Here is a 27,007-nt window from a genome sequence, read left to right on the forward strand (position 1 = left end):
GGGTTAGACAAGGTCACCCAAATATCATTTTCATTGACTAAATGTTTGTTGGGCATCTACTATGTACTGATTGAGACACAGCCCCTGTCCCCACAAAGCTTATTAGTACAACTATAGCAAATCTACCTCTAAATACCATCTGATTCAATACTTGGAGTCTGTATAATTCTGGGAGTATGAGGAAATAGCAACAACAACAGCATAGTATTAACATAATAATAAGTGATGATAGTAAATTATAATATGGCTGTCATTTGGTGAATGCTCGCTCCAGGCACAGCACCATGCCTTGTGTTTTGTGAGCATGACCTTACCTAGTCCTCCCAGCTTGTGAGGTTGGGGTCCTGTTTATTCTTATTTTACAGATGTGAAAATCAGGTCCCAGGGTTTTTCAGGGTGCCCATTGTCATACAGCTACAAGTGGCAGCACAAGAATTCCAACAAACATGATCTGGGGAAGTGGACTTGGCCCAGTGGTTAGGGCGTCCGTCTACCACATGGGAGGTCCACGGTTCAAACCCCGGGCCTCCTTGACTCGTGTGAAACTGGCCCATGCGCAGTGCTGATGCGCGCAAGGAGTGCCGTGCCACGCAGGTGTGTCCCCCACGTAGGGAGCCCCACGCACAAGGAGTGCACCCCATGGGGAGAGCTGCCTAGTGCGAAAAAAAGTGCAGCCTGCCCAGGAATGGTGCCGCACACACGGAGAGCTGACACAACAAGATGATGCAACAAAAAGAAACACAGATTCCTTGGCCATTGACGACAACAGGAGCGGACAAAGAAGATGCAGCAAATAGACACAGAGAACAGACAACTGGGGTGGTGGGGCGGGAAGGGGAGATAAATAAATAAATAATTCTTTAAAAAAAAAAAAAAACATGATCGGACTCCAGCACCGATCTCATCCCAGAGAGAATCGTATATACAAGATGTAGGGATAGGCTTTGAGTCGTTCACTCTTCTTTGGCAAGATCTTCACAGTTGGGTCTCTGAAATTCAGATGCGTCCAGTTGGGGAGAGGTCCATTGAGCAGGTGAGGGGATCCCCAAATCAGGACCCCCCAAGGACCTGGAGCCTTCACCAGGGCTTTGACGGGAGCCCAGCATCCACAGCCACCCGCCTCCTCGCCACCCAGCCTGGCCTCCGCTGCTCCGGATCTGATTTGTCCAAATAGGATTCAGGCACAGTGGTCCAAGCCCCAGCTTTGGAGTCGCACAGACCTGGGTTCAAGGCCTGGCTTTATCGCTTACTAGTTGGGTAACTTCATTTCTCTGAGCCTCCATTTCTTCCTTTGTAGGGTACCACTTAAGTTTATGGTGATTAAAGGAGATAATACACTTAAGACCCCCAGCACACGGTAACTGCTCAGCCCTAGGAAAAGGCTCCTGTAAGTTCACTGCAAGCTGCATCAATTCAGGGTGCTGCCACCTGGTTCATGCTTCCTTTGCCAACTGTGCTTTAAAAACACTTTGTGAATCTCCCTCAGCCATCTGCTCTGCCAGTTCCTTCCAGAGTATAGAAACCAGAACTGGGAGCCCCTCTCACTCCATCTGCCTCTCCCAGATATGCTCAGTTCCCTTCTTCTCCTTTGGTCTGTTTAGACTTTTGTGATAACATCTTTAAATGAAAGCCACTTAGAAGTCAAGGTCCAGTGTAAGAAGCCTGTCATGGACCAGGGAGAGAAAAAAAGATGTTGCAAAGCTTGGGTACTGAAGTCCAAGTTTTTAATGAAAATCCCCTCAGAACCTAATTGTTCTTACTTTAGAAACAACGGTATACAAACCAGGAATTAGAAGCAGGATGGCATTTAGGAGCAGGAATACTGACACACATAGACACCTGCTGATAGGAGCAGGAAGAAATCATCAGAACTCACAGAAAAAGAGAGAAAGAGGGTGGAGAGAGTGATCAAGAGAGAGAGAAAGAAGAGTAGACAGGAAAGTGGGAAGACTTCAGAAATCTAAAAAGTTCAGCAATCTGAGCTCATTCGTTGTAGAGCAGCAATTATCAACATGTGATTGGGGGTCCCCAAGGTGCTCTCAAGGAGTCCATAAGGTCAAAAGTACTTTTATTTAATACCAAAATCTTACTTGCCTTTTTCACTTTCATTCTCTCACAAGTGTACAGTGGGGTTTTCAAGAGGTGATGTGTGGTGACGAGGCAGCTCTGAAGGCTAATGGGATGTGTGCTTGTGTATTCTTGTGTTTTATTATCTCTCCACTTTATGTGGAACAGGTGTAGCCCAGTGGTTGAGCATGTGCTTTGCATGTATGAGGTTCTGGGTTCAATCCCCAGTACCTCCTATTAAAAAAAAACCTGTCTTAATTTTTAATACAGTATGTATTGATAGATATAAACAAAGATTTTTTGGAGTCCTCATTTTTTTTTCATTTAAAGATTATTTTTTATTTATTTCTCTCCCCCTCTCCCCTCCCCCACCCTGTTGTCTGCTCTTTGTGTCCATTCGCTGTATGTTCTTCTGTGTCTACTTGCGTTCTTGTCAGCGGCACCAGGAATCTATGTCTCTTTTTGTTGCATCACCTTGCTGCATCAGCTCTCCGTGTGTGCGGCACCATTCCTGGGCAGGCTGCGCTTTTTTCGCCTGGGGTGGCTCTCCTTGCAGGGCACACTCCTTGTGCATGGGGCTCCCCTACATGGGGGACACCCCTGCGTGGCACGGCAGCCCTTGCATGCATCAGCACTGCGCATGGGCCAGCTCACCACACGGGTCAGGAGGCCCTGGGTTTGAACCCATGACCTCCCATATGGTAGGCAGACACTCTATCAATTGAGCCAAATCCACTTCCCCTCAATCATTTTTAGAAGTGTAAACCACAAAGTTCCCACAAAGTGAGACCACAAAGTTTCAGAACCACTGGAACATGGGTAACAGCCCGTTGTGCCCCATTCCCTAGCATTCCTTCATGGGAGAGAGCAGGGCCATGGGTTTTCATATGTGTCACAGCTGTGGGCCACAGGAAAGCTGCCACCGTGCCACCCTTTGGCGCCTCTGTAGCATTCGCCATGGCTCCCCTTGTGAATAATTACATATATATGTGAGAGAGAGAGGGAAATCCCAGCAGGGCAGTGTCTTAGTCATTTTCTAATCCCTCTGTGTGGCCAGCTTGGCATTTCATTAGTGCTCGGTAAATATTTTGAAACTGAGCTAACTGATGTTTAGTGTCTCTGCTGAGGATTACAGGGAGCTTTGTGATTCCATTTGAAAAGATTTCCTTGAAAACCACTAAAATTTGGCTTACATGATTTCCAGTGGTTTCTGACTTCAAAGAGGGGGACCTCGCCTTCTAGAACCCTCTTTTGGGTGGAACAGCAGGTGCTCACGCCCTGGGTACAGCAGAGCCTCAGGCACGTTCAGGCGGGCAGTGCCCTTGGAGCTCGGCAGCCCTGGGAACCAACAGACTTGGCTCAAACCCAGCTCCACCTCTTTCAAGCTGTGTGACCCTCCACAGCTGCCCTCTGCCTCAGCCACAGGACGGCCTCCCTGTGCTGTGGGCACTGAGCAAGAAAAGCTGCATGGAAAGCTCCTCCCTTGCTGTCCGTGGGGAGCCTGCACGGGAGGCGGAAGCTGTCGGTCTCAGCCCGGAGCTCATTTTCCACGAGTTTGGGGTGATGATGCAATGACATAGAGATGTGGCAACACCACCTTTTCCCAAAAAGTGCCTCTATCTATACATAAGACGTCTATTAAAATAATGTCTGAGGGTGGGCCCCTGCATCCCACCCCTCGTCAGACACGTGTGGTCGCCACACTCAGCAGGCCCCAGACTGCCCACTGAGGAAGTCCACGCTTCCCAGGGCCTCCAGCCTGCTGAGGGAGTCAGGCCACGGAGCAGCAGGGGCCTGGGTGGCCGCAAGAGCTGACTGTGGCGCGCCCTTACCGCGGGCTGGGCAAGGCACGTTTCATGTAACCCTCTGAGGCAGGTACTATTATTATCCCTACTTTGCAGAGGAGGAAACCAAGTCACAGAGAAGTCAAGTAACTTGCAGAAGGTCCCACAGCTTATGAATGATGGATCCCAAATTTGAAGCCAGGTTCTCTCATGCACAATGTCCTCTTACATGCCCAGCCCCTGTGGCAGAATGAAATAGTGTCACTGATGGCTCAGGAGGGCCCAGGTGTGGCGCAGCACGTGAAGTCAGGAGTCAAGAGGGTGGGGCTGAAGTCTGGGCTCTGCCACTTGCTTCTGCACAAACTTGAGCCAGTTACTTAAGATCTCCAAGCCTCACAATGACACAATGACAAAATAATGATATTCTACACTGCATATAGAACCCTAATAATCACTTGTTTTGGATTTATATGTCTTTTGCAAATATCTATGCATAAAGTATTTCTTTGTAGGAAAAGAAACTGATTAACCAAGGGGAAAAAAAGATCTCCAAGCCTTAGTATCCTTACCTAAAAAGTGGGGGACGGGAGCAGATGTGGCTCAAGCAGTTGATACCCACCTCCCATAAGGGAAGTACTTGGTTCAGTTCCCAGTGCCTCCTAAAAGAAGATGAGTGGAAATGAGGAGCAGACAGACGAGGGAGCATCTCGGGGTGGGGGGAAAACCCAAAAAAAGAGGGGTGGTCAAAAAACCTACTCAAAACTTATTGGTAGAATCAAATAAAATACCATGCGACAATATAGCGCTGTGGTTAAAAGCATGGATTGAGAAAAACCAGATTCCATCCAGGTTCTGCTGGCTGAGAGCCGCTGCAGAAGTTCTCTAACCAACCTGAGCCTTAGTTCCATCCTCCATAAAGTGGAGATCATAAAATGCTTGAAAGAGATTTAAATAAGACAGTAACTATAAAAGGGCTCAGCAAGCTCGTAATAATTGACAGCTTTTATTATTGTGCACAAATGACTGGTGAGTCGCAAAGCGGGTCGGCACTCCTAGTGTAATGAAGCTGGTCTCTCAGGCAGACCAGGTCCCAAGTTACTGTTCGGGAAGGGACCTCCGTGACTTCCTGACCTTGGCACGCCCCCGTCCTTGAGGATTCTGTGCAGCAGGACATTGCAAGTCAGTGTGGTCACAGACCAGCGGCATCAGCTGGGAGCGTGTCAGAAGCGCAGACTCTCAAGTCCCACCCCAGACCTCCTAAATCAGAATCTGCATTTTGACGCGATCCCCGGGTAATTCCTACGTTCCTCCACACACTCAGGTTTGAGAGGCATGGATGTAGCAGGCAAGGAAAGAGTGGCCACAATAGTTGGGGGTCCAGGCTGGGAAGGGTTAATGTTTAGTTTGGCTCCAGCCAAGGCACCGGAAACAGAAGGTTCCAGAGATTGAAGCATATAAACTGATGGGACAGGAAGACTCCCTTCCTGCCTGTGTCCTGGATGGCCAAGGGTCCGGCCTGAGACCTGCGCTGAGCCCCAGGCCACAGTGAGGAGGGACCTCGGGGCCTGCCATGAGGAAGGCAGGCGGGGACAGAGAAGGGGAGGCCCGAGCACCTCTTCTCGGGGCTCCCCGGGCTCAGCGTTACCGGGGTGAGTCCAGGGAGACTCAGTGCTCAGGCCAAGGCCATGTGAGGCCTGAGGCAGAGTGGGGAGGCTGGAGGAGGCCTCAGGGCTCACCGAGCCGGGTCCTCGCAGGAACCTGGGTCACCAGCACGGGGACGGCTGCGCCAGGGCCTCTGAGGTCTCCCTATTGTGCCCGGCCCCACCCTCTAGGCCCGGCCGTCCTGTGCCCTGATGGGTGGGACAGGGGCCGGAACGCCCATGCTCAGAGCCCTGCCCTTCTTCCCCAGCGCTGGAGCAGCTGCTCCCCGAGCTCACAGGGCTGCTCAGCCTGCTGGACCACGAGTACCTCAGCGACACCACCCTGGAGAAGAAGATGGCCGTGGCCTCCATCCTGCAGAGCCTGCAGCCCCTCCCAGGTCAGCCACCAGCACTGTGCGCGGTGCTCGGGGCAGCAAGGCCTCCCCTCACCCTGCTCAGGCACCTTCCGTAGCCCCCCAGGGCCTGCCTGCAGGAGGCAGCCTCGGCCGTGGGGCTTGGCGGCCAGCACGGTCCATGGTCCGGCTCCACCCGCCTCATCCGCTTGGGCCCGACGTCTCCCCCGCTGACCTGGCCGGGACTTCTGCGCACCTCCATTTGTAACCCTCCCTTACACATTCACAAACCCCCTGCCCACGTCCCACACGTACTCACATATCCACAAGACACAGCGCACTCCCCCGTGTTCCTACAGGCATAGCACATGCATAGCACAGATACACTGACACACGCCACACGTGCACCTCGCACTCAACACACACCACGGTCTCACACAACACACATATGAACACACCTCACACCCCACACTGCTGTCCCCTGGCCTCTGTCTCTCTTCGCGCCCCTCCCGCTGCTTCCCCACATCTTCTCTGCCCTCCACCGTCCACTCCACTCGGCAGCAAGCTGAGACAAGGAGACAAAAGCACTCAGTAAATGCTAAGGAGCCGTCACATGCCCCGCAGTGTTGGGGTGGGGGGCTCCTGAGAGGTGGTGGCATCTAAAGGGGTCACCGGTTGAAAGGATGACGGGGAGCAGCTATTCCCTGGAGCAACTGTGCCCATAACAGCCCCTATAATCAGTTTTGCCTACTGGGCTTCTAGGCATCCTTTTATTGGAAGAAAGAGATCCTCAGTACAAAAAATTAAAGTGAGAGAAAAGTTTGAACGCCATGGAAATCATGAGGACAGGAACATGCTTTGCACTCTGAGTGCCCTGCCCCGGAGGCCCTCCCCTCACCTCAGTGCGTTCTCCTTCCTCCCAGCTCAGGAAGTCTCCTACCTGTATGTGAACACAGCAGACCTCCACTCCGGGCCCAGCTTCGTGGAGTCCCTCTTTGAAGAATTCGGTGAGTGACTGTTTCAGTTTCCCAGCTGCAAAAGCAAATACTGTATAACTGGTTGACCGTCCCAGGGTCCACAGGATGGAGAAATAGAGTATAGATTAGAGTGGACTTACTGGTGTTCTGCTGGGGAACTATTGTGATTAGTAAGGGATGGTGTGGAGAGGGTGGCCACGGTGGCTGCTAATGGTCGGGAGAGGAAAGAAGAGGTATGGTGTGGGGGCATTTTCAGGATTTGGAGTTGTCCTGGGTGGTGCTGCAGGGACGGATGCTGGACGCTGTGTGTCCTGCCGTGGCCCACTGGGTGGACTGGGGGAGAGTGTGGACTACAATGTGGACCACTGTCCATGCGCTGTAGCAGTGCTCCAGAATGTATTCACCAGGTGCAGTGGATGTGCCGCGATGATGGAGGGGGTTGTTGGTGTGGGAGGGGTGGCGTGGGTGGGGTGGGGGGTATATGGGGACCTCATATTTTTTTAATGTAACATTAAAAGAAAATAAAGAAGAATAAAGCAAAACAAAACAAACAAACGGGAAGGTACTGGCCCACGGTTTCGAGGCTGGGAGAGCAGCCCTGTCCCGACTTCAGATATGAATCCACTCTCCCGGAGAGGTGAGGGAAGGAGGGATGAGAGCAGAGGTCAAAGGAGGTATCCATAGAGGAGTGTTACCCTGCCCTCCCTCCCATCCGCAAGAGTGACTGCCTGGCACCCTGGGTAGAGCAGGCAGGGGCTCAGCCGAAAACCAGAGCCGTGATGGACTGGCTGTGCCTATGCAGGCATGGGAGCAGGCATGCCAGGAGCGGGTGGCTTTTTTGGGAAGACAGGGATTCGACACAGGGAAAAGCCATGGATCAGCATGAGAGAGTTTTAGGGACCGAGAGATTTAGGGATGACACTGGTAACATCACCCTTGAAAATTTGCAAAGCACGGTAACAAATCTTAGCCTATTCGTTCCTCTAGTCACCCTGGGAGATAGGTGAGGCAGGTAACAAATGAGGGAAGCTTCTCAGAGCAATCACGGAGAGGTGGAGGAGCCCCACCGCCAGGCCCCAACTCCCCTTCCTGCTCTGACCCTCCATAGACTGTGACCTGAGTGACCTTCACGACATGCCGGAGGAGGACGGGGAACCCAGCAAAGCAGCCAGCCCTGAGCCAGCCAAGAGCCCGCCTCTGAGAAGTGTGAGTCACGGCGGGGGTCCCCGCACCTCTGGGCTCTGTCCCTGTGGAGGTGTCCACTCAGCACCAGGAAACCCCTGGCTGGGTAGATCCCAGGTCTGTCTTCTGGATGGGGATTCAGAAGCAAAATCAGTGTGATGTGAACATTTCAGTGGCCCAGGGTGTGAACTGTGCCTGCTGAGCAGGGATAATGTGAACCGAACTGTACCCTGAGGCCCAAAGGATGTCACCACCCCAACCACAGATTGCAGCAAGACGGGCGGGGCGACGGAAAGCTCTGCACCAGGAGTTAGTGGCTTCTGCTCTCCCCCAGCTCTGCTGTGTGCCTTGGGCAAATAGCTTCCCCTCTCTGGGCCTGAATTTTTCATCTATGAAATGAAGGATTGACCCAGATATAGGCTTCCCAACCTTGGTGGCAAGGAATAGTCACAACAGGAATTACCTGTAGACTGAACAATTCACTGTCATCATCCTCAGTGTCAACTCACAGCAACTGAATGAAGTTGGCACTCTTTGTCCCCATTTTGCAGATAAGTAAACAGGCTCAGAGGGAGTGACATACCCAGTGACTCCCAACCAGAAAAGGACAGAACTTAGCTGAAAACCCTGGGCTGCCCTGGCTCCAATGCCTAAGCTCGTTAGCCATTAGGCCATACTGCCACATGGTCTCACTAATCCTATGTCTCACCTACTGGTCCTGCTGTTCCTCAAATGTGTGCGATGTTGTTGCGATTAATAGAATGCACGTGTGCTTAAAAGTATGGCAGAATTCACAGCTGCTTTTGACAGTTCTGCATGTGCCTAGTAAGAAGTGTCACTGCTACTGTGTGGCAGGCCACAAAACCAACACCAAAACTTTTCGACATTGCAGAAGCACCCTGGTGCTTAAAAAAAAAAAAATGGAGTAAAAAGTACTGGGCCAGATGAACTCAGGGTTTCCCAGCTCTGCGACTCTGTGAGAAGGTAGGGCTGCATCTGCCTCAGCAGCTCCTGCCTCGCCCCTCCCAACTCCTCGCTGCCCTCTGCCCTGCCCTCCCGCCCGGTGGCCCACAGGCACCCTTTGTCCCTCTTCAGGCAGCTGACCTGCCTCCACCCCTCCCCAGCAAGCCTCCGCCTGAGGACTACTATGAAGAGGCGCTTCCCCTGGGGCCCGGCAAGTCCCCCGAGTACATCAGCTCCCACAGTAAGTTCTGGTTCGCTTGGAGGTTTGGAGAGAAGGAAAGGAGGCTCCTTGCCTGCAAAGCCAATCCTCAGCTGCTCAGCGCGGCCCTGGAGCGGGAGCCCCGCGCCTGGCACCGGCCCAGCCAGATGGCGTGGCCTGAGGAGGGGCCGCCCTGAGCGCCTGGCCTCTGCAGGGGTGGCCTGGGCCGGCAGGTGGGTGCGGCCCTGGGAGGTCTGTGGGGCCCTGGACCACCCACTTCCCCTCTCTGGGCTTCTGTTCCCCGACCCTGGAAATGAGAAAGAGGTGCCAGGATCCAGGAAGACAGACAACCACTGCAACACTGTTTCTAACCTGAGTTCCTAAATACATGCCTGGCTAGCTAACACAGGGGTCAGGAGAATCACGTCTCCAGGCAGATTGGGTTATATAAAGTCAGTGAAAAAGTGCACGGCCTGAAGCAGAGGTCTTCCAGAGCAGGCTCCCCAGGGGTGTCCTGGGGACAGAAATATTGGAAGCCTTATTTATGTTTAGTTTAACACATCTTTTTTTAAAAAGTTTGTGTTTGTGACTATCTGACAATATTTGTATATACTATTTATAATTTGGTAGCATACTTGTAAAAAAATTTATATATACAAATGTAATTGCATATAAATAAATACACATATATCACAGGTATGTATTTTTACTGATTGGTGGGTACAAAAGTTTAGAGGGCACTGGCATAAATCACCTTTGAAAACCTGTTAAATCAGCCATAAAGTACAGTCCTTGGTTCGACTCATCTTCCATCAGTTTCCTCCAACTTTGCAACAGGTGGCTGTTCTTTGAATTGCTCATCAGATGAAGTCGATAGCTTGGAGTTAGGGACCTAACATTAAAGACAAGACGTATTTTTGAGTGACCAAGCATGTGTAGTTGAATGTGCTTAAGAGAACGTTCGTGGGATTCTCTCATTCAGCAGCACAATGGAATATTCCCAACCATCAGGAAATAAGTTAATTAGATCTATGGCAATCAGAAATAATTCCAAGCTACATTCATTCAGAAAAGTATGCACAGAATAGTGCATGTGACATGATTCCCTTGGCTATTGTTTTGTTAAAATAGGGTCCACACACGTTCATTTTAACAATCTTGGGGGAATATGCAAAAAATTAACAAGATTTTCCTGTGGGGAATGAATGTAAGTCTGGGTGAAGTGGACATATTTTTTCTTTCCTACCCTTCTGTTCTGCTTGAATTTTTTTACCACAGGCATATATTAAATGTATGATTAATCAACTAGTTAAAACAAAGTAAACTGATGGGCTTAGACTAAGTCATCCGAGGTCCTCTCAGCCTCGATAGTCTTGGGTTGTGTGTCATGGCAGGCAGCTGTTTGGATGTGAAACAAGCAACCCCACACTATTTTACTCATTCAAGGGCAGGGGAAGAGAGGGGACAAAGGGCCCCTGGGCTGCACACCCCTGGTGAAGCCCTTTGGGGGGCTGGGGCTCCCCACCTGCCACAGAGCTCCCCCACCTCTCTGGGAAGCTGCCTCCCGGGAGCGCAGTGATCCCGAGGCAGGAGGGAAGTGCCAGGGACCCTGCGCAGGGTGAGCAGCCAGCCTGGCAGGGGGCATCGTTCCTCACACACGTCCATGCCTGCCGGGTGTGGGAGCGCTCTGCCCTGAGCCCCGTTCCCGCTCCTCCTCCCCCAGCCCACCTGGCAGGGGCTGTCACCAGCATCTGAGGTCTCAGAGTGCCTGAGGGAACCGCAGGCTCTGAGCCTCGCTTGAGACATGGAACTGGGTGTCCCAGTTGCTGGCACTTTCAGAGCTGCCGTCCTCAGGAAACAGGTGGACAGGAGGCCACGGGAGCTCAGGGCAGTGCTCAGAAGACCAGAGTGCAGGAAGGCTTCCTGTAGGAGGGGGCGTGCACCGCACTGGAAGTCTGCCCCCTCACTTCTCATCTGGGCTCTGTTACTAGCACTGTGTGTGGCCTCAGTTTCTTCACCTACGAACTGGGGCTGACAGCTCCCACCCTGAGAAAATAAAACTAACGGTAGCTGCCATTTGTCTAGCATATCTGTGTGCCAGGCACTGTACTGAGAGTTTACACACGTTACGACCCTTAATCCAAGGCAAGAACTGTTCATCTCACTTTACGGGTGGAGGATCTGAAATGTGGAAAACTTTTCTTTCCAAGGCCACTCAGTAAATGGGAGAGAGGATTTGAACTCATCTGATCAACCCCAAATAGCATAAAAGGGGGGTCCAGGGACCATCTGCTCCAGAATAACCTGATTCATTCTTTTTTGTTTTAATTCCAATTCCTTGGAGTTCAGTATATTTTCTAGTTTTAAGAATGGCTAGAAATTTCCTATTAAGTGGTTTGTGTGTTTTTTTTAATGCAGATTCCTCAGCCCAGCCCACACCACTGAATTAGTATCTCTGGGGATGCAGCCAAGAGATCTGCCTTTTTAATCAACCCCCCAGGTGATAATGAGGGACAAGAAAGTTCAGGATGCCCCATGTCCAGGGGGACCACACTGGCTCCCAGCCACACAAGGGACTGCATGGTGAAAATCCCTTGTAGGTAGCTGTGGCATTCACTATTACATGCGTTATTAGACTCTCCTCTGGTCAGTTCTTCCTTGGTGGAAGTGAGCAGAAGGGCTGAGGTGGATGTTGAGACAGAGACAGAGCAGGTGGGAGGGAAGGAGGGGGGTCTGAGCCCAGGCAGCTAGCAAGCCATTCCCCCCAGTACAGGGATCAGAGCTGTGACAAAGACCAACCCCACCACTAAGGAGGGGCCAACCACTCTCTACCTGGGAAGGTCAGAAGGAGCTGGGTCTTGAAGGATGAGTAGGAGTTCTCTGATAGGAGATAAAAAGGGAGAGGTAATAGCATGAACACAGGCCTGGAGGCGTGATGGGGCCCAGCAGGGCTGTCCCTGGAGACAGTGGCATGGAGGGCGTGTGGGGAGCTAGAGCAGCTGAGACGCAGAGAGATGAGGCCCATGCCCTGACCGCAGAGCTGCACTGCCCGCCCCTGCTCTCTTCCCCGAGGAGGAGCATGTGTCCAGGACCTTCCCCAACCCAGGCCCCAGGAGTCTGTGCATTTCTCCCAGGGCCCTTTCTGTCACCCACAGATGGCTGCAGCCTAGCCCCCTCGATTGTGGATGCCTACTACGAGGATGCTGACAACAGCTACCCCGCGACCAGGATGAACGGGGAGCTGAAGAGCTCCTGTAAGTACCGGGCATTGGAACAGGTTCTGTCCTCACCGGGACCGGCCTTGACCCGGCCTTGGTGTGCACGTGCCACCACCCTCGCCCAGGCCACGGGCACCACAGAGGACCAAAAGCCCTTGCTCTGGATTATCCCAGGGTTCAGTGTAAAAAGCACTGAACTGAGAGTCAGGAGCCCTAGACCTAGCCCTTCCCTGGCTCTTAGTAAAGCACCTTAGGGGGGTCATTAATTCTCTTTGAGCCTCCCTTATATCTTTGAGTTTCCTTCCCTGTGAAGTGGACATTGGGTTGCTGTGAGAATCAACTGAGACAACGGGTGGGAAGATAACGGGTGATAATTACGAGGACGATAGCAGGTGTCTCCTGAGCAGTTTTTGGGTGCCAGACACTGCTCAACACTCTACATGCAGTGATCCTCACAACAGCCCAGTGCAGGAGTACAATTATTTATTATGACCATTTTACTGATGAGGAAACTGAAGAAACTCCAGGAGGTGACGTCCCCAAGTTCGCAGAGCCAGTGGTAAAGCTGTACCACCCAGCGGTGTTTGAGGGTCTATGCCTGCATCACCTCTTCCTGGCCCCAGGACAGAGGTGCCTGCCGAGTGGCACGAAGGTGCTTCTCTAGGCTGGCACAAGCCTCTCCTGTGGCTCCTCAGACAATGACTCGGATGCAATGAGCAGCTCCTACGAGTCCTACGAGGAGGAGGAGGAGGAAGGCAAGGGGCAGCAGCCCACGCTCCAGTGGCCCTCAGAGGAGGCCTCCATGCACCTGGTGAAAGACTGCAGGATATGCGCCTTCCTGCTGCGGAAAAAGCGCTTCGGGCAGTGGGCCAAGCAGCTGACCGTCATCAAAGAGGACCAGCTCCTGGTGAGTGGGGAGCGGATATGGGCCTGTCAGCTTCACGCGGACTTGCACACGTGTGTGTCTGCTCACATGCGTACGTGTCCACCTCGAGTGTGGCTGGGCCTGCATTCTGCACAGAGGCCCAAAGCCCACCGCTTCCGAAATCTCGACACTCTCACTTGAGCAAAATTTCAAGAAAGACTTGAAGACCTGATATAGGCTTTACCAAGTTTTTGCTTTGCCAAGGAAGGTTTTTTTAAAATCACTTTGAGGCAATGGGCATTGTTTTTCAGAATGCAAGTAAATGTGCTTATTTATAAAACTAGGGGAAACAATAAAAGCCGCCCATAATCCCATTGACAAAGTTTAGTGTGTGTATTCCCACTCTTATTTCCATGCATCTTTTCTAAAACTGAGCCCATATAGCAATTGTTATTATATAACGTGCTTTTTTAAGGAAGGTTTTTGTTTAATCCACCATCTTTTATCACTATCATTTCATAAAAGAAAATGCACCACCTTTAATTCTAAAATGCGAGGATGGACATAGTTTTTTAAAAATCAACAAATGTTTTTTTTCCCCAAATAAACTGTTGACAAGTCTTGCTTGTTTTATCTCTGAAACATGGCCTTTTCCCCCCTAGAGCAGTGAAAAGCTCATCTCAGACAGCACTTGTCCAAAGATCAGGATTCCCTTCTTTCTACTCCTTGTGCCTTCCGTCTCTTGACTTGTTGCCCAGGCTAGGATCTCCAGCTCCACATAGGAAGGAAGTGGTGAGAGCAGATATCCATGTCTCAGTCAGATCTTGGAGGGAAAGTTTCGATAATTCACGATTAAGGCTGATGTTTGCCGTCGGCTGTTTGTAGAAACTCTTTATTATCACAATGAGAGAGTTCTCTATTCCAAGTTTGCTAAGGCTTTATATCACCAATTGGTGTTGAATTTTATCCAATACTTTTTCTGCCTCTATTGAAATGATGTGATTTTTCTCCTTCTGTTAATACAGTGAATCATATAGGTAACTTTTGAATGTTAAACCACCTGCCTTCCTGGAAGAAACCCTACTTGGTCTTGATGTAGTGTGTTTTTTATATGTCTGGACTTTATTTGCTAATATGTTGTGAAGAAGTTTTTGCATCTATGTTATAAGAGAGATTAGCCTATAATTTTCCCTTTTTGTAATGTCATTGTCAGGTTTTGGTACCAAGATCTTGCTGGCCTCATAATAAGAATTGAGAAGTGGGAATCTTTATTGATAAATGATGGATTTTCTAAGCCTAAGCCTCCATCTCTGCTAGAATTCCTTCCCACATCCCTGCCATGTAATCCTATAACATCAGGGAGCTCACTTCCTCCCAAACCAGCTAGTTTCCTCCCTGATTCTTTAAGCAATAATGGTCTTCTTAGTATGGTGCTAAAATCCACCTCTTCCTAAATTGATAGTTATGCCCCTGGGGACCAACTACAGCCCTAAAGTGCCCTAAGATGCTCCCCCTCCAGGCTTTCCGTCTCTGGGCTTAGCAGCCCAGTCCTTCAGCTGCCCTCACGCAGTGGCCCTGGCTGAGCTGGCCGGGGTTGGCTCCCCGGCCAGCCTCTATGTGAGGGTGTCACCCTCCTCCACCTCCCCTGCCACCCCTCCCCGCCCCTCGCCCCAGAGGACCCTGACCCATTCTCTCCTGCCCAGTGTTACAAAAGCTCCAAGGACCGACAGCCGTATCTAAGGCTGGCCCTCAACCTCTGCACCGTCATCTACGTGCCCAAGGATAGCCGGCACAAGAGACACAAGCTGTGCTTCTCCCAGGGAGGCGCCGAGACCCTGGTGCTGGCGCTGCAGAGCCAGGAGCAGGCTGAGGAGTGGCTGAAGGTACGTTGCCCCTTGCTTCTTCTCTTCCCAAGAAGAGGGGCTGCCTTCTGGCCCTGAAGAACCAGGTGTTGCTCAGAGGTGAGTCAGTGCAGTCCAGGCACCCTGCCCATGGAAGTGTGCCTTGGGTATCTAAGAGACAGACCTCACGCTGGAGACTTGTGCTCCTCCTGGGGCTGTGAGTCCCCTGGGCTCCCTTCTGTGGGCTTGCCCAGCCTGCAGGGACACCTTCTGCAATGCAAATCTCGAATCTCGCTATCTGCTAAGGAAGCTGATTCTAGCCTTAGACAGGCTGGTCCTTTTTTTTTTTTAAGAGAACTAATTGTCAACATTTATTGTTTGAATTCAGATGCAGATGTTTGCAAAACATCTGACACTCAAAACTAATTCTTTTAAAAAAAGAAAAAGAAAAATCCTCCCTTGCCTTAGGTAAAAATGCATATCCTTGTCTTAATAACTTCCACTGTAGTCCAACTTCTGCATCTTTGCAGCTACTCAAAACAATGAAGAGTTATCGTGTGTTGAGCACTTGCTTTGTGCCATACACTGTGCTGAGAGCTTTACAAACATGATCTCATTTACTCTTTTCTCTGGGACTTTTGTCCCCATTTTACAAATGAGGAAACCGAGGCACATAGAACTTATGTGGCTTGCCCTAAATCACTCAACAAAGCAGTTGGTGTCAGGATTAGAAGCCAGCAAACAAGTCCACTCCAAAGGCCAGGACTGTGCCAGCACCCTGTTCCAGAACTCTGAAGGCCGGACAACACAGTGATGATGAGGAAGGACCCTGTTGGTACACAGACTTGGCTTCAAGTTCCAGGCCTAAGTGGCGCTTACTGGCTGTGTGATCTTCTGCAAATGACTTGGCCTCTCTGTGCTTCCGTTTCCTCATCTGTAAAACGGTTCTTACGAGGATTGTAGGGGGCACTTCACATGGTGCCTGGCAGGCAGTAAGTGTTCAGTAATTGTCAGTGACTGCTGTAGGAAAGTGGTGAAGTGCTGACCCCAGCCCCCCCAGCCCCTTCCTCTGATCTTCCTGCTCCAACAAATGAAACCAAACACCTCCCTCCCTCCCCTTCCTCCCTTCCTTCCTGTGATAACCAGCTCTCCCATTGGGAGTGTTCAGTGTTTCTCTTTATTGCCTTTGTCTCAGGAGGGGAAGGAAGGGAGAGAACCTGCCTGCTGGGGGAGCCTCTGCCCTCTGGGTGGGGGTGGGTGGGTGGGTGTACGGCCAGAGGAGGAGCCTGCTCCTGGGGTTAGGAGACCTGCTTTGACATCCCAGCCCTGGGGGGCCACAGGCCCAGAGGTTCCAAGCAGGCAACCATACGCCCTCCGTGTGGTTTCTGGCTCTGCTGCCACCTAACAGGTGGCTTCACCTTTCTGAGCGTCACCATCCTTGTCTTTAAATTGGGGATAGCAGCCTTTGCAAGGCTGCTGTGAGGGTAAAAGGGATGATCCGTGTAAATCCAGCTGGTAGATGAGCCGTAACTAGGGCTACTGTTAGTTCGAAACCTGGGTGCTCATCGCTGCGTGGCCTTGGGTGAGAGGGGCCATGCCTTTGAGTCTCCTGCTGGGATGGAGGTAATGACCCCTGCTGCCCACGAGGCAGGCGCAGAGGTCCAACAGGATCCCAGAAGCAAGTGCCTCCCCCTCGTGCAGGGCTTTAGAGTTCGTCTCACCCTTCACATCCGCCATCCCACTGGTCCTCAGACAATGGACAGCTGCAAACAGAGGGCCAGGATCCTTCCCTGTTACAAGGCCCAGAGCGAGGACGTGGTTTTCCCAAGTCCAGGCAGCTAACTGGCAGAGGACCCAAGTCTAGAAACAAGCCCCTTGATTCCCAGGCCTGTATATTTTTAGGCCAACGGACAGGTGCAGGAGAAAGCCTTTCAAAGCATAATGTGCCCCACACGTGCCTGGTGGCCATGTCAAGCCTTCTCTTCTCCCCAGGGACCCCCACCCGCCTGCTGGGTGGACCACACAGACCCCACTCTTCCTCCTTCCCTCCACAACATCCCTGCCCACCTGTTCGCAGCTGCGTGTCCTGTCCACAGGTCATCCGAGAGGTGAGCAGGCCTATCGGAGCAGCCGAGGGGGCGGAGGTCCCCAGGTCCCCAGTCCTGCTGTGCAAGCTGGACCTGGACAAGGTATGTCTGTCTCCACCAAGTCTCCTCTGAGTCAGGTAGTGGGAACTCAGCAAAGGCCCTGTGCCTGAGAACCTGCAGTAAAGGCGGACACTCACTGGCCGCTAACCTGTAACCTGTGAGTGTTGTGACTGAGAGCCAGTGTTCTGCACAGAGCAGGTGCTGTACTGAATGAATGAATGCATGAATGAATGATGCCCCTGTCCAAGGTGCAGCAGGAGCCGGAGGAGGGAGTGCCAGGACAGGAGGAGGCCACGTTTGAACTGAGCCACGTGGACAAGTTGAACTCTGTCCATCAAGAAAAGATTCCACTAGCTAGGAACATGAGAGAAGCAGCGGGGGAGGCATTTAGGCAAATAGCATCTACATTTTGTCAGGTGCTGTGGGTAGTAAAGGACATTACAGTCTGGGGGGAGGCTTAAGACCCACATAGGTGGGTCTTTGATGATATAATAACATGTGCACTTATAGACTATGTGCCAAACATCGTTGTAAATGCTTTACCTGTGCTAACTAATTTATTTCTATGACTCTTTGAGAGAGGTGCCAATTCAGATGAGGCTGAGGCACAGAGAGTTAGGGGCTTTACCCAAAGTCGCCTTGTTAATAAGAGTCAGAGCTAGGACAGAAACACGGACAGTCTGGCCCTACATCACTTTTCCGTGCTGCCCTCCAGTGAGCATCCCGAGCACCACCCAACAAGAATTCCGGGCACTGGGGTGCAGTCTCAAGCAGAATCAGGCACAGGCCCTGCCCTCACAGCACGTGCAGTCACGGGGCCTCGGGCACGGGCCAGCTGACCACAGGGGCGTACAGTGCTAAGCTGGGTACCTGCTCAGAGGGCCAGCTCCTGTCTCAGCCGGCAGGGAAGGCTCCCCCAAGGGAGTGACATTTCAGATGAGGATGAAGCCTTGGCAAGGAAGGGGAGGGAAAAGGCATTTCAGGCAGAAGGAGCAGGAGCGAGCGCGGAACCGGAGATGGCCACGGTGGCTGGGTGCGGAGAGAAGGGGGCGCCCGTCAGCCCTGTTGGAGGGTTCTGGACAGCGTTGTGAGGGCGCAGGGAACTCCCACTGGCTGAGGGGCTGGGGCGGGCACCTGTGTTGAACCTTAAAGATTGGACCCGAGTTCACTGGGGCAAAGGTGGGCCAAGGAAAAGGAAGAGCAGAAGCAAAGGTGGGGGTCAACCGAGCCAGTAAATGGGTACTTCTGAGACAGCGGGGCTGTCCGGTGTGTGTCCCTCTCCAGAGGCCGTCCCAAGAGAAGCAGACCTCAGACTCCGACAGCCTGGGCGTGGGTGACAACTGTTCCACTCTGGGCCGCCGGGAGGCCTGTGAACATGGTAGGAACCTCGGGAGCCCAGGCGGGACAGTGCCAGAGCTGGGAGGGGCCTTGCCCACAACACCCGGGGGGCCCCTGGCCTCTCTGGACACCTGGGAAAGGCAGCCCGACTGGGCCACACCAGGAGCTGTGGGCCAGGCCTGGTGGGGAGGCCGGGGATGGGTGGGACTGGTGCTGGGGGCTCCCTCGCCTCTCCTGACCCATCTCCATGCAGCAGGCAAAGGGAAGAAGAGCAGCCTGGCAGAGCTGAAGGGCTCAGTGAACAGGGCTGCCGGCCGCAAGATCACCCGCATCATCGGCTTTTCCAAGAAGAAGCCGCCCGCCGAGGACCTGCAAGCATCCCCCGCCGAGGAGGGGGTTCCCTGCTGCGGTGGGTGCCGGGCATGGGGAGGAGGGGAATTCCAAGAGACCCTCCAGGCTCATCCTCCTCACCCCCAAGGCCAGGGGAGAGAAGGCCAGCCTCCCGGGTAGCTAAGCCCCCTGCACCGGCTCCCCATCCCCCGTCCCCTCTCCCCTGAGCCCTGACGTGCCACAGAAGGAAAAGCCAGCAGACCTCCTATTTCTATGCCCTTTCTGAACCTAAGTTCAAATCACGGCCTGTCTCTGGGCCTTAGTTTCCTTCACTGTTACAAGAGGAGAGGGTCATATTTCCCCGCATCTAACATGCTGGGTTGTGTAAGTCTCATAAGGAAATTCCTTGGATAAATTGTTTAAGTCCTTTCCATTGTAAATGTATTTCATGTGAGTTAAAAGTGATTTAAAAGAGAAGAACATTTTGTTTATGTAAATACAGTAACCCATGTACTAGAATCTAGTAGAAAATCATACATTTTAGATGTGCAGTGATATTCTGCTAACCCTGGTACAATCTTATGAAAGCACATGGGCGAAAAGAAATACTTTGTAATTATGAATAGTGCTTCAGAGCATGTTATGGAAAAATGAATTTCAATCTAAAAGGTTAGGAGGGAATTCTGAATGCGACAGCCAACAGCTGTGCTGCCCCTGTCTTTGCTATTTTTATAATTATCTTTGTAGGGGTTTTCTTCCCACACGCCACCACTAGGTGTCAGCATCGCCCATCCTCCTCCTCCTCTGAGTAGTTTTGCGGGTGGGCAGGCTGGGGAAAAAGGCCAGACGGGAACGTGCCTTCCAGACATCAAAGGTAGTGATTCTTGCCTTCTCATCAAGCTTGGTGAGGTCCACAAGTTATGCAGCGAGGGACAAGGGCCCTTACCAGTCCCAGTTCATAGACAGGAAACTGAGTTTGGAGAGAGAAGAGGATGCCTGGGGCCGCACGCCCAGAGCCAGAGGGGACCCACAGGCCCTCTTTCCCGCCGGAGCCCAAGGGTCATCCTAGGTGCCTAGCACCCCGACCGCGTCCCCCTCCTGGGTTTCCCTGGCGCGGGCCGTCAGGTCACCCTGCTGGTCGCCTCCTCCAGGCTATCTGAACGTGCTGGTGAACCAGGGCTGGAAGGAACGCTGGTGCCGCCTGAAGCGCAACACTCTGTATTTCCACAAGGACCGCACGGACCTGCGGACCCACGTCAACGCCATCCCCCTCCACGGCTGTGAACTGGCCCCAGGCTTTGGGCCCAGGCACCCGTTTGCCTTCAGGATCCTGCGCCACCGGCAGGAGGTGGCCATCTTGGAGGTGAGCGTTGAAACTGCAGGTGGCACCTGGTGGTAGGAAGCTCAGAGGAGCTCCGAGCATCATGTCGGGTTTGGGTTTGGGTTTGAGTGGGGGTGGGGGGAGGTCTTGCTACCGACACTATAAGGACTGAGGAGGAAAGCAAACAAGCCCCAAAGCTGTCACATGGCCCAAATAGGATTGCCAGAAAAAATATAGGGCCCAGTTAAACTGGGACTTCAGAAAACAAATAATTTTTCATGTAAGTATATTTGGTACAATATTTGGAATATACTTAAGCTAAAAATTATTCTTTAACTGAAATTCAAATTTAACAGGACGTTCTGTATTTTAATTTGCTAAATTTGACAACCCTGGATGCAAGGTTTGTTCACTCAACCTTACTTGAGAATCTCAAACCTGAAAGGCATCTAGTCTAATTCTAACCCTTATCTGATTCTGGAATCTCCTCTAAAATCTTGCGGTCCTTCCACCTCTGATAAGCCACTGCCTTTCAAGGGAATCTGCTCATCCCATTGAGCGACTCAAATTTTTAGAGAGATTTTCCCCATATTGAGTTGAAATCTTTCAGTTCCATGAAGGCAGGAACCATGCCTGTTTCTGCCCACTGTTGTTTTTCTAGAACCCAGCATAGTGTCTGGTATATACTGTGTGCTCAATAAATATTTGTTGAACAAATGGCTGAATGAGAATGTGATTTCCTTTCATTCATTATCATTCCTACCCATTGGCACTAACTCTCCTCTTCTCTCTGAGTCAGTCATTCTCTGATTCTCTGAGAGCCTTTCTTCTACACGTCAGTCCTTCAGCTCTTCAGTATTTAGAATGTTAATGCTGGAGAAAAACTTAAATATCTATCCCCTCATATTACAGATAAAGAACCTGAGGCCAGGATAACAGAGTGCTTTGTCCAGGACTCACAGAGAGTCAGTAGTAGTCCTAGAACAAAAACTAGGCCTCTTGGTCTTGTTCTCTTTGCCCAACACCCACTACCTCCCTCAGTTATTAAATGTCAAGAAAAATTGCCTTTGTAACTCACTTTTATTTTTGGTAGTTCAAGATGGGTCTCTCATTTCCCTTAAGTACATGTGGAGCTTTCTAGCAAAAAATATGCTTCCTTTATTCAAATTTAGCCTTTGTGTGCTAAGTTGATTCTGTAATAGTACTTTTTAAATGAGAATTAAGTATGTGTTTAGCTGGCCACCACCTTTTTGAATATTGTCCTATACCTGTACTGTAAATATTTGCTCATTATAAAACAATAAGAAATGTTGATTGGATTGTAAGAGAAATAGTCTCTTACAATAAAAACTGAATTTAAAAATTCCATGGAACACCTAAATGTTGTCCCATCTAAATGGTTAGTAAGTCTCTGAGGATGGAGACTGGGGTCAGGGAGGGCCTTCCCGAGGAGCAGGAGGAGGGCGTCAGCTTCTGGATGTGGGTGTAGTCTTCGTTTCTCCGTGTTCTCGTCCTAGTCCTCTTGGATCCCTTGGTATTGGGTACACCAGAGGCACTTGAAAGTATTTGTGAGTCAGGCTGAAGTGAGCAGCTAGCCAGAGGCCCTGACAGCGCTGAAGTGAATGCTCTTGTGCCTCCTCTCCCTCAGGCAAGCTGCTCAGAGGACATGGGCCGCTGGCTTGGGCTGCTGCTGGTGGAGATGGGCTCCCGAGTGACCCCCGAGGCACTGCACTATGACTACGTGGATGTGGAGACCTTAACCAGCATCGTCAGTGCTGGCCGCAACTCCTTCCTGTAAGGGTCTACACCCCACAGGCCCACAGCTGCCCAGGACCTTTCCCACCTCAGCACCCACTCAGAGGCCACCGGCAGGAAAGGGAGGGAGAGCTGAGGAAGCCAGTATCTCCCCCGCGAGGAGTGAGCCAGGTGGAGGAGGGAGAGCATTGTGGATGGGATGCACAAAAGTGGAAAAGCTCAGTGCCTTGGCTCTGCCTGTGAGACATGGGACCTCAAGTTCTCACACCCATGAGCCTCCAGGCAGGCCCGTGGTTGGTACATGGAATCTGGCATGAGAAGAGCTGGGCTTGTGCCCCAGCTGGGGCAGATGGGGCTGGTTGCTGGCCATCCTGGAGCCTCTGTTTTCTTATCTATAGAAGGGGGGTGATGAGTTATCTGCTTCCCAGATTATTGTGAGAATCATTTGAGTCCCTGCCTACAAGGCCCTCAGCATATACCACAAGGCACATTGCTGCTGGCCATGGTCACTGTTCCTAATCTTCCCACCTCCATTAAGAGCTCTGCCAGAATTAAATGAAGAGTGGACAGGAAAGCAGGCCCTAAGCTGTGAAGCATCATTGTCATCATCCTCACTGCATCTTTTATTTTCTAGATACGCACGTTCCTGCCAGGATCAATGGCCTGAGCCTCGTGTCTATGATGATGTTCCTTACGAAAAGATGCAGGTACAGTCCCTTGAGGCTGCCCAGGAAAGTAGCAAAGGGTACATATTAGCTCTTCCTCTCCTTCTCCCTCTCTGCTCCTTTCTTCCTTTGCCTCAGTGAGATCCCTGATTTAACCAGCAGCTACAAGGGGAGCCCTTCCTATGACAGATCATGGCTTAGGGCCCAGGAATCTCCAGTACAGGAGGAAGGAGCCCCAGGTTAGGAGGAAGAAAGGGCTCTGTGGGTGGCAAAGCACTGCAGAAATGGGAGGCACCATCCCCCGGCTGAGCAAGGTGCTTGGGCCCTCCTCCTCTGTTTGCTGCTGTGAACTGAGGCTGCTCAGTTGCGATGGCTTGGGGGATGCCGACTGGGTGGCCAGCCCCGTGGGCCTTCACCTGGTGACATCCATGGTTTGAGCTTCAGCTCCCAGGACAGAGTCTCTGTCTTGCTCGCTAAACCGAGGCGATAGCCAAGTCTGTTCATTCACAGTGAGGCCTCTGTAGTTATTATGCAGCAGGGAATACTCCTGGCAGCACAGCCAGGGCCTTCTCCCCTTCACACATTCTGGAGAAGCCACATTCTGGTAGATGCTGTTGGGTGGGTCAGGCCTCAGAACCAGTGGGGAGAGAGGGAATCAAGCTGCCAAGAAAACCAGATGTGTCGGCGGGCCAGGATTCCGGCACTAGACAGTGCTGGATTTCACCCTGAGCTCTCCCTCCAGGACTCTGCTTTTCTAGGCACTTCTCTGGCCATCCTTCTGTTTACGTGGTCTTTTTTCAGACTCAGATAAGCCAGTGGATGCATAAGATTTTCTCATTGGCAGAGTTTGGTAGTAAGACAGCTTAGTGCTTAAGGACAGAGATTTGGAGTCAGACCCCGGGCTACATCAGCTTGGCCTTCAGCTTCCTGGGCCTCACTTCCTGACTCCAAATGGACATGATAAAGACCTACCTTTCAGGACTGTTGCAGAACTAAAGAAAATGCCTTATGTAAAGAACTCAGCATAATCACTGGCACATTGGGAGGTCTCATACAAGAAGACGAAATAGTATTGTTATCAATATCATTTTTATAATACATTATTATTAATAACCCATGGTTTCCTGAGCTTTGACCAGAATTTGAGTGTTCTTAATATGCTTCATGCACAAATGTCTAATTATATCACTTCTACCATGGTTGATGTCAACCATAACCTTTTTTTAAGGGAAGACATTATTTTAGGGTCAGATTCATTAATTCAGAAAATTTTAAAGGTATTTCTAAATGACATGAAGACAAATAAATCTATAATAAATCAAGTATGGCCATCACAGTTTTTGAGACTTCCTGACTTTCCTTTCAGCAGGTACTCCAGTTTAGGGTTGGCTTCTGCCGCCTCGACAGGAAGGTGTGGGCCTCAAAGGATATACTGCTGGTAAAAGTGGTTTATGAACTGTTGAGTGTAAGGTCAGGATGTCACAGGTTCTGCCACACTCTTCTCCCCAGCAGGAGGCAGAACACACGCTCTGCACGGATGAGCCTGAGGGTCCTTGTACTTAGCCTTCTTCTTCCATCTCCACCCCAGGACGAGGAGCCCGAGCGTCCCACCGGGGCACACGTGAAGCGCCATGCCTCCTCCTGCAGTGAGAAGTCCCGTCGAGTGGACCCGCAGGTCAAAGTCAAGCGCCACGCCTCCAGTGAGTTCTGTGTGGGCCTTCCCTGCTGAGAGGGAGGAAGGGGGATCTATAGCAGGGGTCCCAAAATTAGATTCCTCCAGGGGTCAAGCAGGTAAAGAGCTGAATCATGTAAGGTATAAGAAAATACTCCACCGCAAGAAAAATAACAGCACGAGCACAGTGAGAAAGGGCAACCAGCATGTGGCCTCAGAGGCAAAATGACAGGGAGTAGGTAGAATTGTAGGAGACTGGCACTCAGGGCCGAATTCCAGGGGTGGCCACCACTCAGCTGCAGCCAATGGTTGCTGCCCAGCAGTGTAAGCCCACTGCTGCAGATTTGCCAATTATTCAAAAGAGGCCAGATATCTAGACTTCATGTGAAATCTACTTTTTTAAAAATATTAACAGTAATTAATTTTTAATGCCAGGTAAGGCCAAAAATATGTGCACAATCCTCATTTTTCATTAATCCTGTATTTGCAAATTTGTCTGCTCACTGTAATGTGTTTATAACCTCCAAATCAATACTCACAGTGCTTTCACAGTCATTTGCAGGCGTGAACAGAGTTGTGAAACATTTGTGTCACCCAGTGCACACAGCTGAGGTCAAACACAGCAACTCTCTGCCTTCTTGTTTCAGCTCTCATTAAGCTAGTATCCTTTCCACAATATACTTAAGTGCTGCATTTTCCACATTTTTTGCTTTTCGTTGGTGACTTCACTTTTAAAAAGGCCCCCAAGGGTAGTGTTGAGGTGCTTTCTAACATCCCTAAGCCCAAGAAGGCTGTGATGTAGCTCACAGACAAAATACACATCTTAGATAAGACTCATCCAGGCATGAGTTGTAGTGCTGTTGGCTGTGAGTTCAATGTTAATGAATCAACAATATATATTAAATAAGGCAGCTTTAAACAGGAAAACACTTAAAACAGGATTATGTGTTGACTAGCTAGTGAAAATATTGTGACCAGAGGTTGCAGGAACCTAACCCCCTATTTCCCCCAAGAGCAAAGGTTCAGTATTCACTAATTCAGTGTTTGTAATGACTTTATAGTACATTAACTACCATGGTTAACAAAAATTGTATATAAAAGGTCATCTATGAGGTGTATCAGTTCCAGAGGCTAAGAGTTTGTTGTTTCTGGTAGGGGGTAATAAGTTGAGAATTGAACTCCTCCAAATATTCCCAAGGCAGCTGCCATGAGAGGGGCGGCACACCTCTGTGTCCCAGCCCCAGCTTTGCCTAGCACCATACAGGTGCAGGTGCATTTCCTAATTGCCACATTGCATCAGGAAATGATGACTAAGTGTGCCATTAAGCATGTGCCAGACACTCAGAATATTATTCTAAGTTTTATTTGATTTACAACACTGAACTCTGCTCCAGTGTGATTTATCTTTATAAGCAAGCCACCTTCCTGGAAGACAGCATGTTCCCAGGGTCTTCCCTGTATTACTTCACATTTCTTTTGCCTGCACTTTAAAAAAATCAACCTGTTCTTAACTTTTTAAAGAAGCCTTAGATTACATAAATGTTACATCAAAAATATAGGGGATTCCCATATACCCCACCCCTTCCCCGTCCCACACTTTCCCACATTAACATCTTTCATTAGTGTGGTACATTTGTTACAATTGATGAACCCATATTGAAGCATTGTGCTAGCCGGAGATTAGTTTATCTTATAGTTAACACTTTGCACTGCACAATTTTATAGGTTTTGACAAAATGTATAATGGCCTGAATCCGTCATTGCAATGTCATGCAGGACAATTTCAATGTCCCAAAAATGCCCCTATGTTGCACCTATTCTTCCCTCTCCCTCCCCTCAGAACCTCTGGTGGCCACTGCCTTTTTATCAATAATACAGATTCTTCCAGTGTTAGAATAATCATAAATCTACTTTTAGTCCATAGTTGCTTTCCACTCTTATGTTTGTTCATTCCTCAATCCTGAGGATTTGGCGATGGTGATGCCCACCCAGTCTCCAATTGAGAAGGTATTTAGATCCCATGGGGCAGATGGGTGGAATTATATTGCTTGCGGTTGCAGACACTCTCTGCTTCCTAGAAAGGGTGTTCTCCATCATCATCCTTTTGTCAGTTGTCCTGGGTGAGTCCAATGAACTGGAAAGTGAGTGTTACAACTTTGCTGAGATTCAGGTTTCAATGGGATATGAACAGATCAAAGTTTTAAGTCTCTGGGACACATATTTAACAAGTATAGTGCCTATTATAGGTTCAAATTAAAAGGGAAGAAGAGCCATATGTAGGGAAATTATATCTGAGTCTAACTCTGTTACATTGCAGACCATATATTCCAAAGTAAGGCCCACTGACAGGGTGCAGAATTCCTGAGGTTGTCTGCCTTGCCTATGGTGTCTAGCTGACTCTAGAGCCCTTAGGAGCCCTGCTGTGTGAGGCACTGTTTACTGTGGCAGTCAGTGAGATCTTGCTGAAACATGCATAAGCATAACCTCTGTAATGACCTCCCAACTTTGAAGTGTCAGCCATAAAAACTCATTTGTATTTAATATTTCCCCTTTTTCAGATTCATTGCTAGTAGGTGCTTGATAATAATCCATTGGAGCCAGAGAGGCTTATCCCCAAGAGTCTTGTCCCATGCTGGAGGGAAGGTAGTGCATTTATATGCTGAATTTGGCTTAGAGAGAGTCCACATTTG

The 27,007-nt window shown here is 50.4% G+C and overlaps 1 protein-coding gene across 4 annotated transcripts in view; it reads left to right on the forward strand.

The window, feature by feature from the left end:
* Nucleotides 1–27,007, forward strand: part of AFAP1L1 (actin filament associated protein 1 like 1) — a 66,370-nt gene that overhangs the window by 17,880 nt on the left and 21,483 nt on the right. The window contains exons 1-15 of one of the 4 annotated variants that reach the window (XM_004450955.4): nt 5,347–5,500; nt 5,761–5,889; nt 6,768–6,851; nt 7,930–8,027; nt 9,099–9,207; nt 12,321–12,419; nt 13,079–13,290; nt 14,952–15,131; nt 17,186–17,278; nt 18,521–18,614; nt 18,828–18,983; nt 20,056–20,267; nt 21,874–22,019; nt 22,615–22,687; nt 24,234–24,345. In XM_004450955.4, coding sequence (XP_004451012.1) covers nt 5,422–5,500; nt 5,761–5,889; nt 6,768–6,851; nt 7,930–8,027; nt 9,099–9,207; nt 12,321–12,419; nt 13,079–13,290; nt 14,952–15,131; nt 17,186–17,278; nt 18,521–18,614; nt 18,828–18,983; nt 20,056–20,267; nt 21,874–22,019; nt 22,615–22,687; nt 24,234–24,345 — 1,876 coding nt within the window. In that variant the 5' untranslated portion in view covers nt 5,347–5,421. Of the gene's footprint in view, nt 1–5,346; nt 5,501–5,760; nt 5,890–6,767; nt 6,852–7,929; nt 8,028–9,098; nt 9,208–12,320; nt 12,420–13,078; nt 13,291–14,951; nt 15,132–17,185; nt 17,279–18,520; nt 18,615–18,827; nt 18,984–20,055; nt 20,268–21,873; nt 22,020–22,614; nt 22,688–24,233; nt 24,346–27,007 lie in introns of those variants that run through there. The other 3 variants (XM_004450956.4, XM_004450957.5, XM_058280792.2) reach the window with 3 other exon arrangements.

The sequence above is a fragment of the Dasypus novemcinctus genome, chromosome 2 (assembly GCF_030445035.2).
Source record: "Dasypus novemcinctus isolate mDasNov1 chromosome 2, mDasNov1.1.hap2, whole genome shotgun sequence".
Lineage (NCBI taxonomy): Eukaryota > Metazoa > Chordata > Mammalia > Cingulata > Dasypodidae > Dasypus > Dasypus novemcinctus.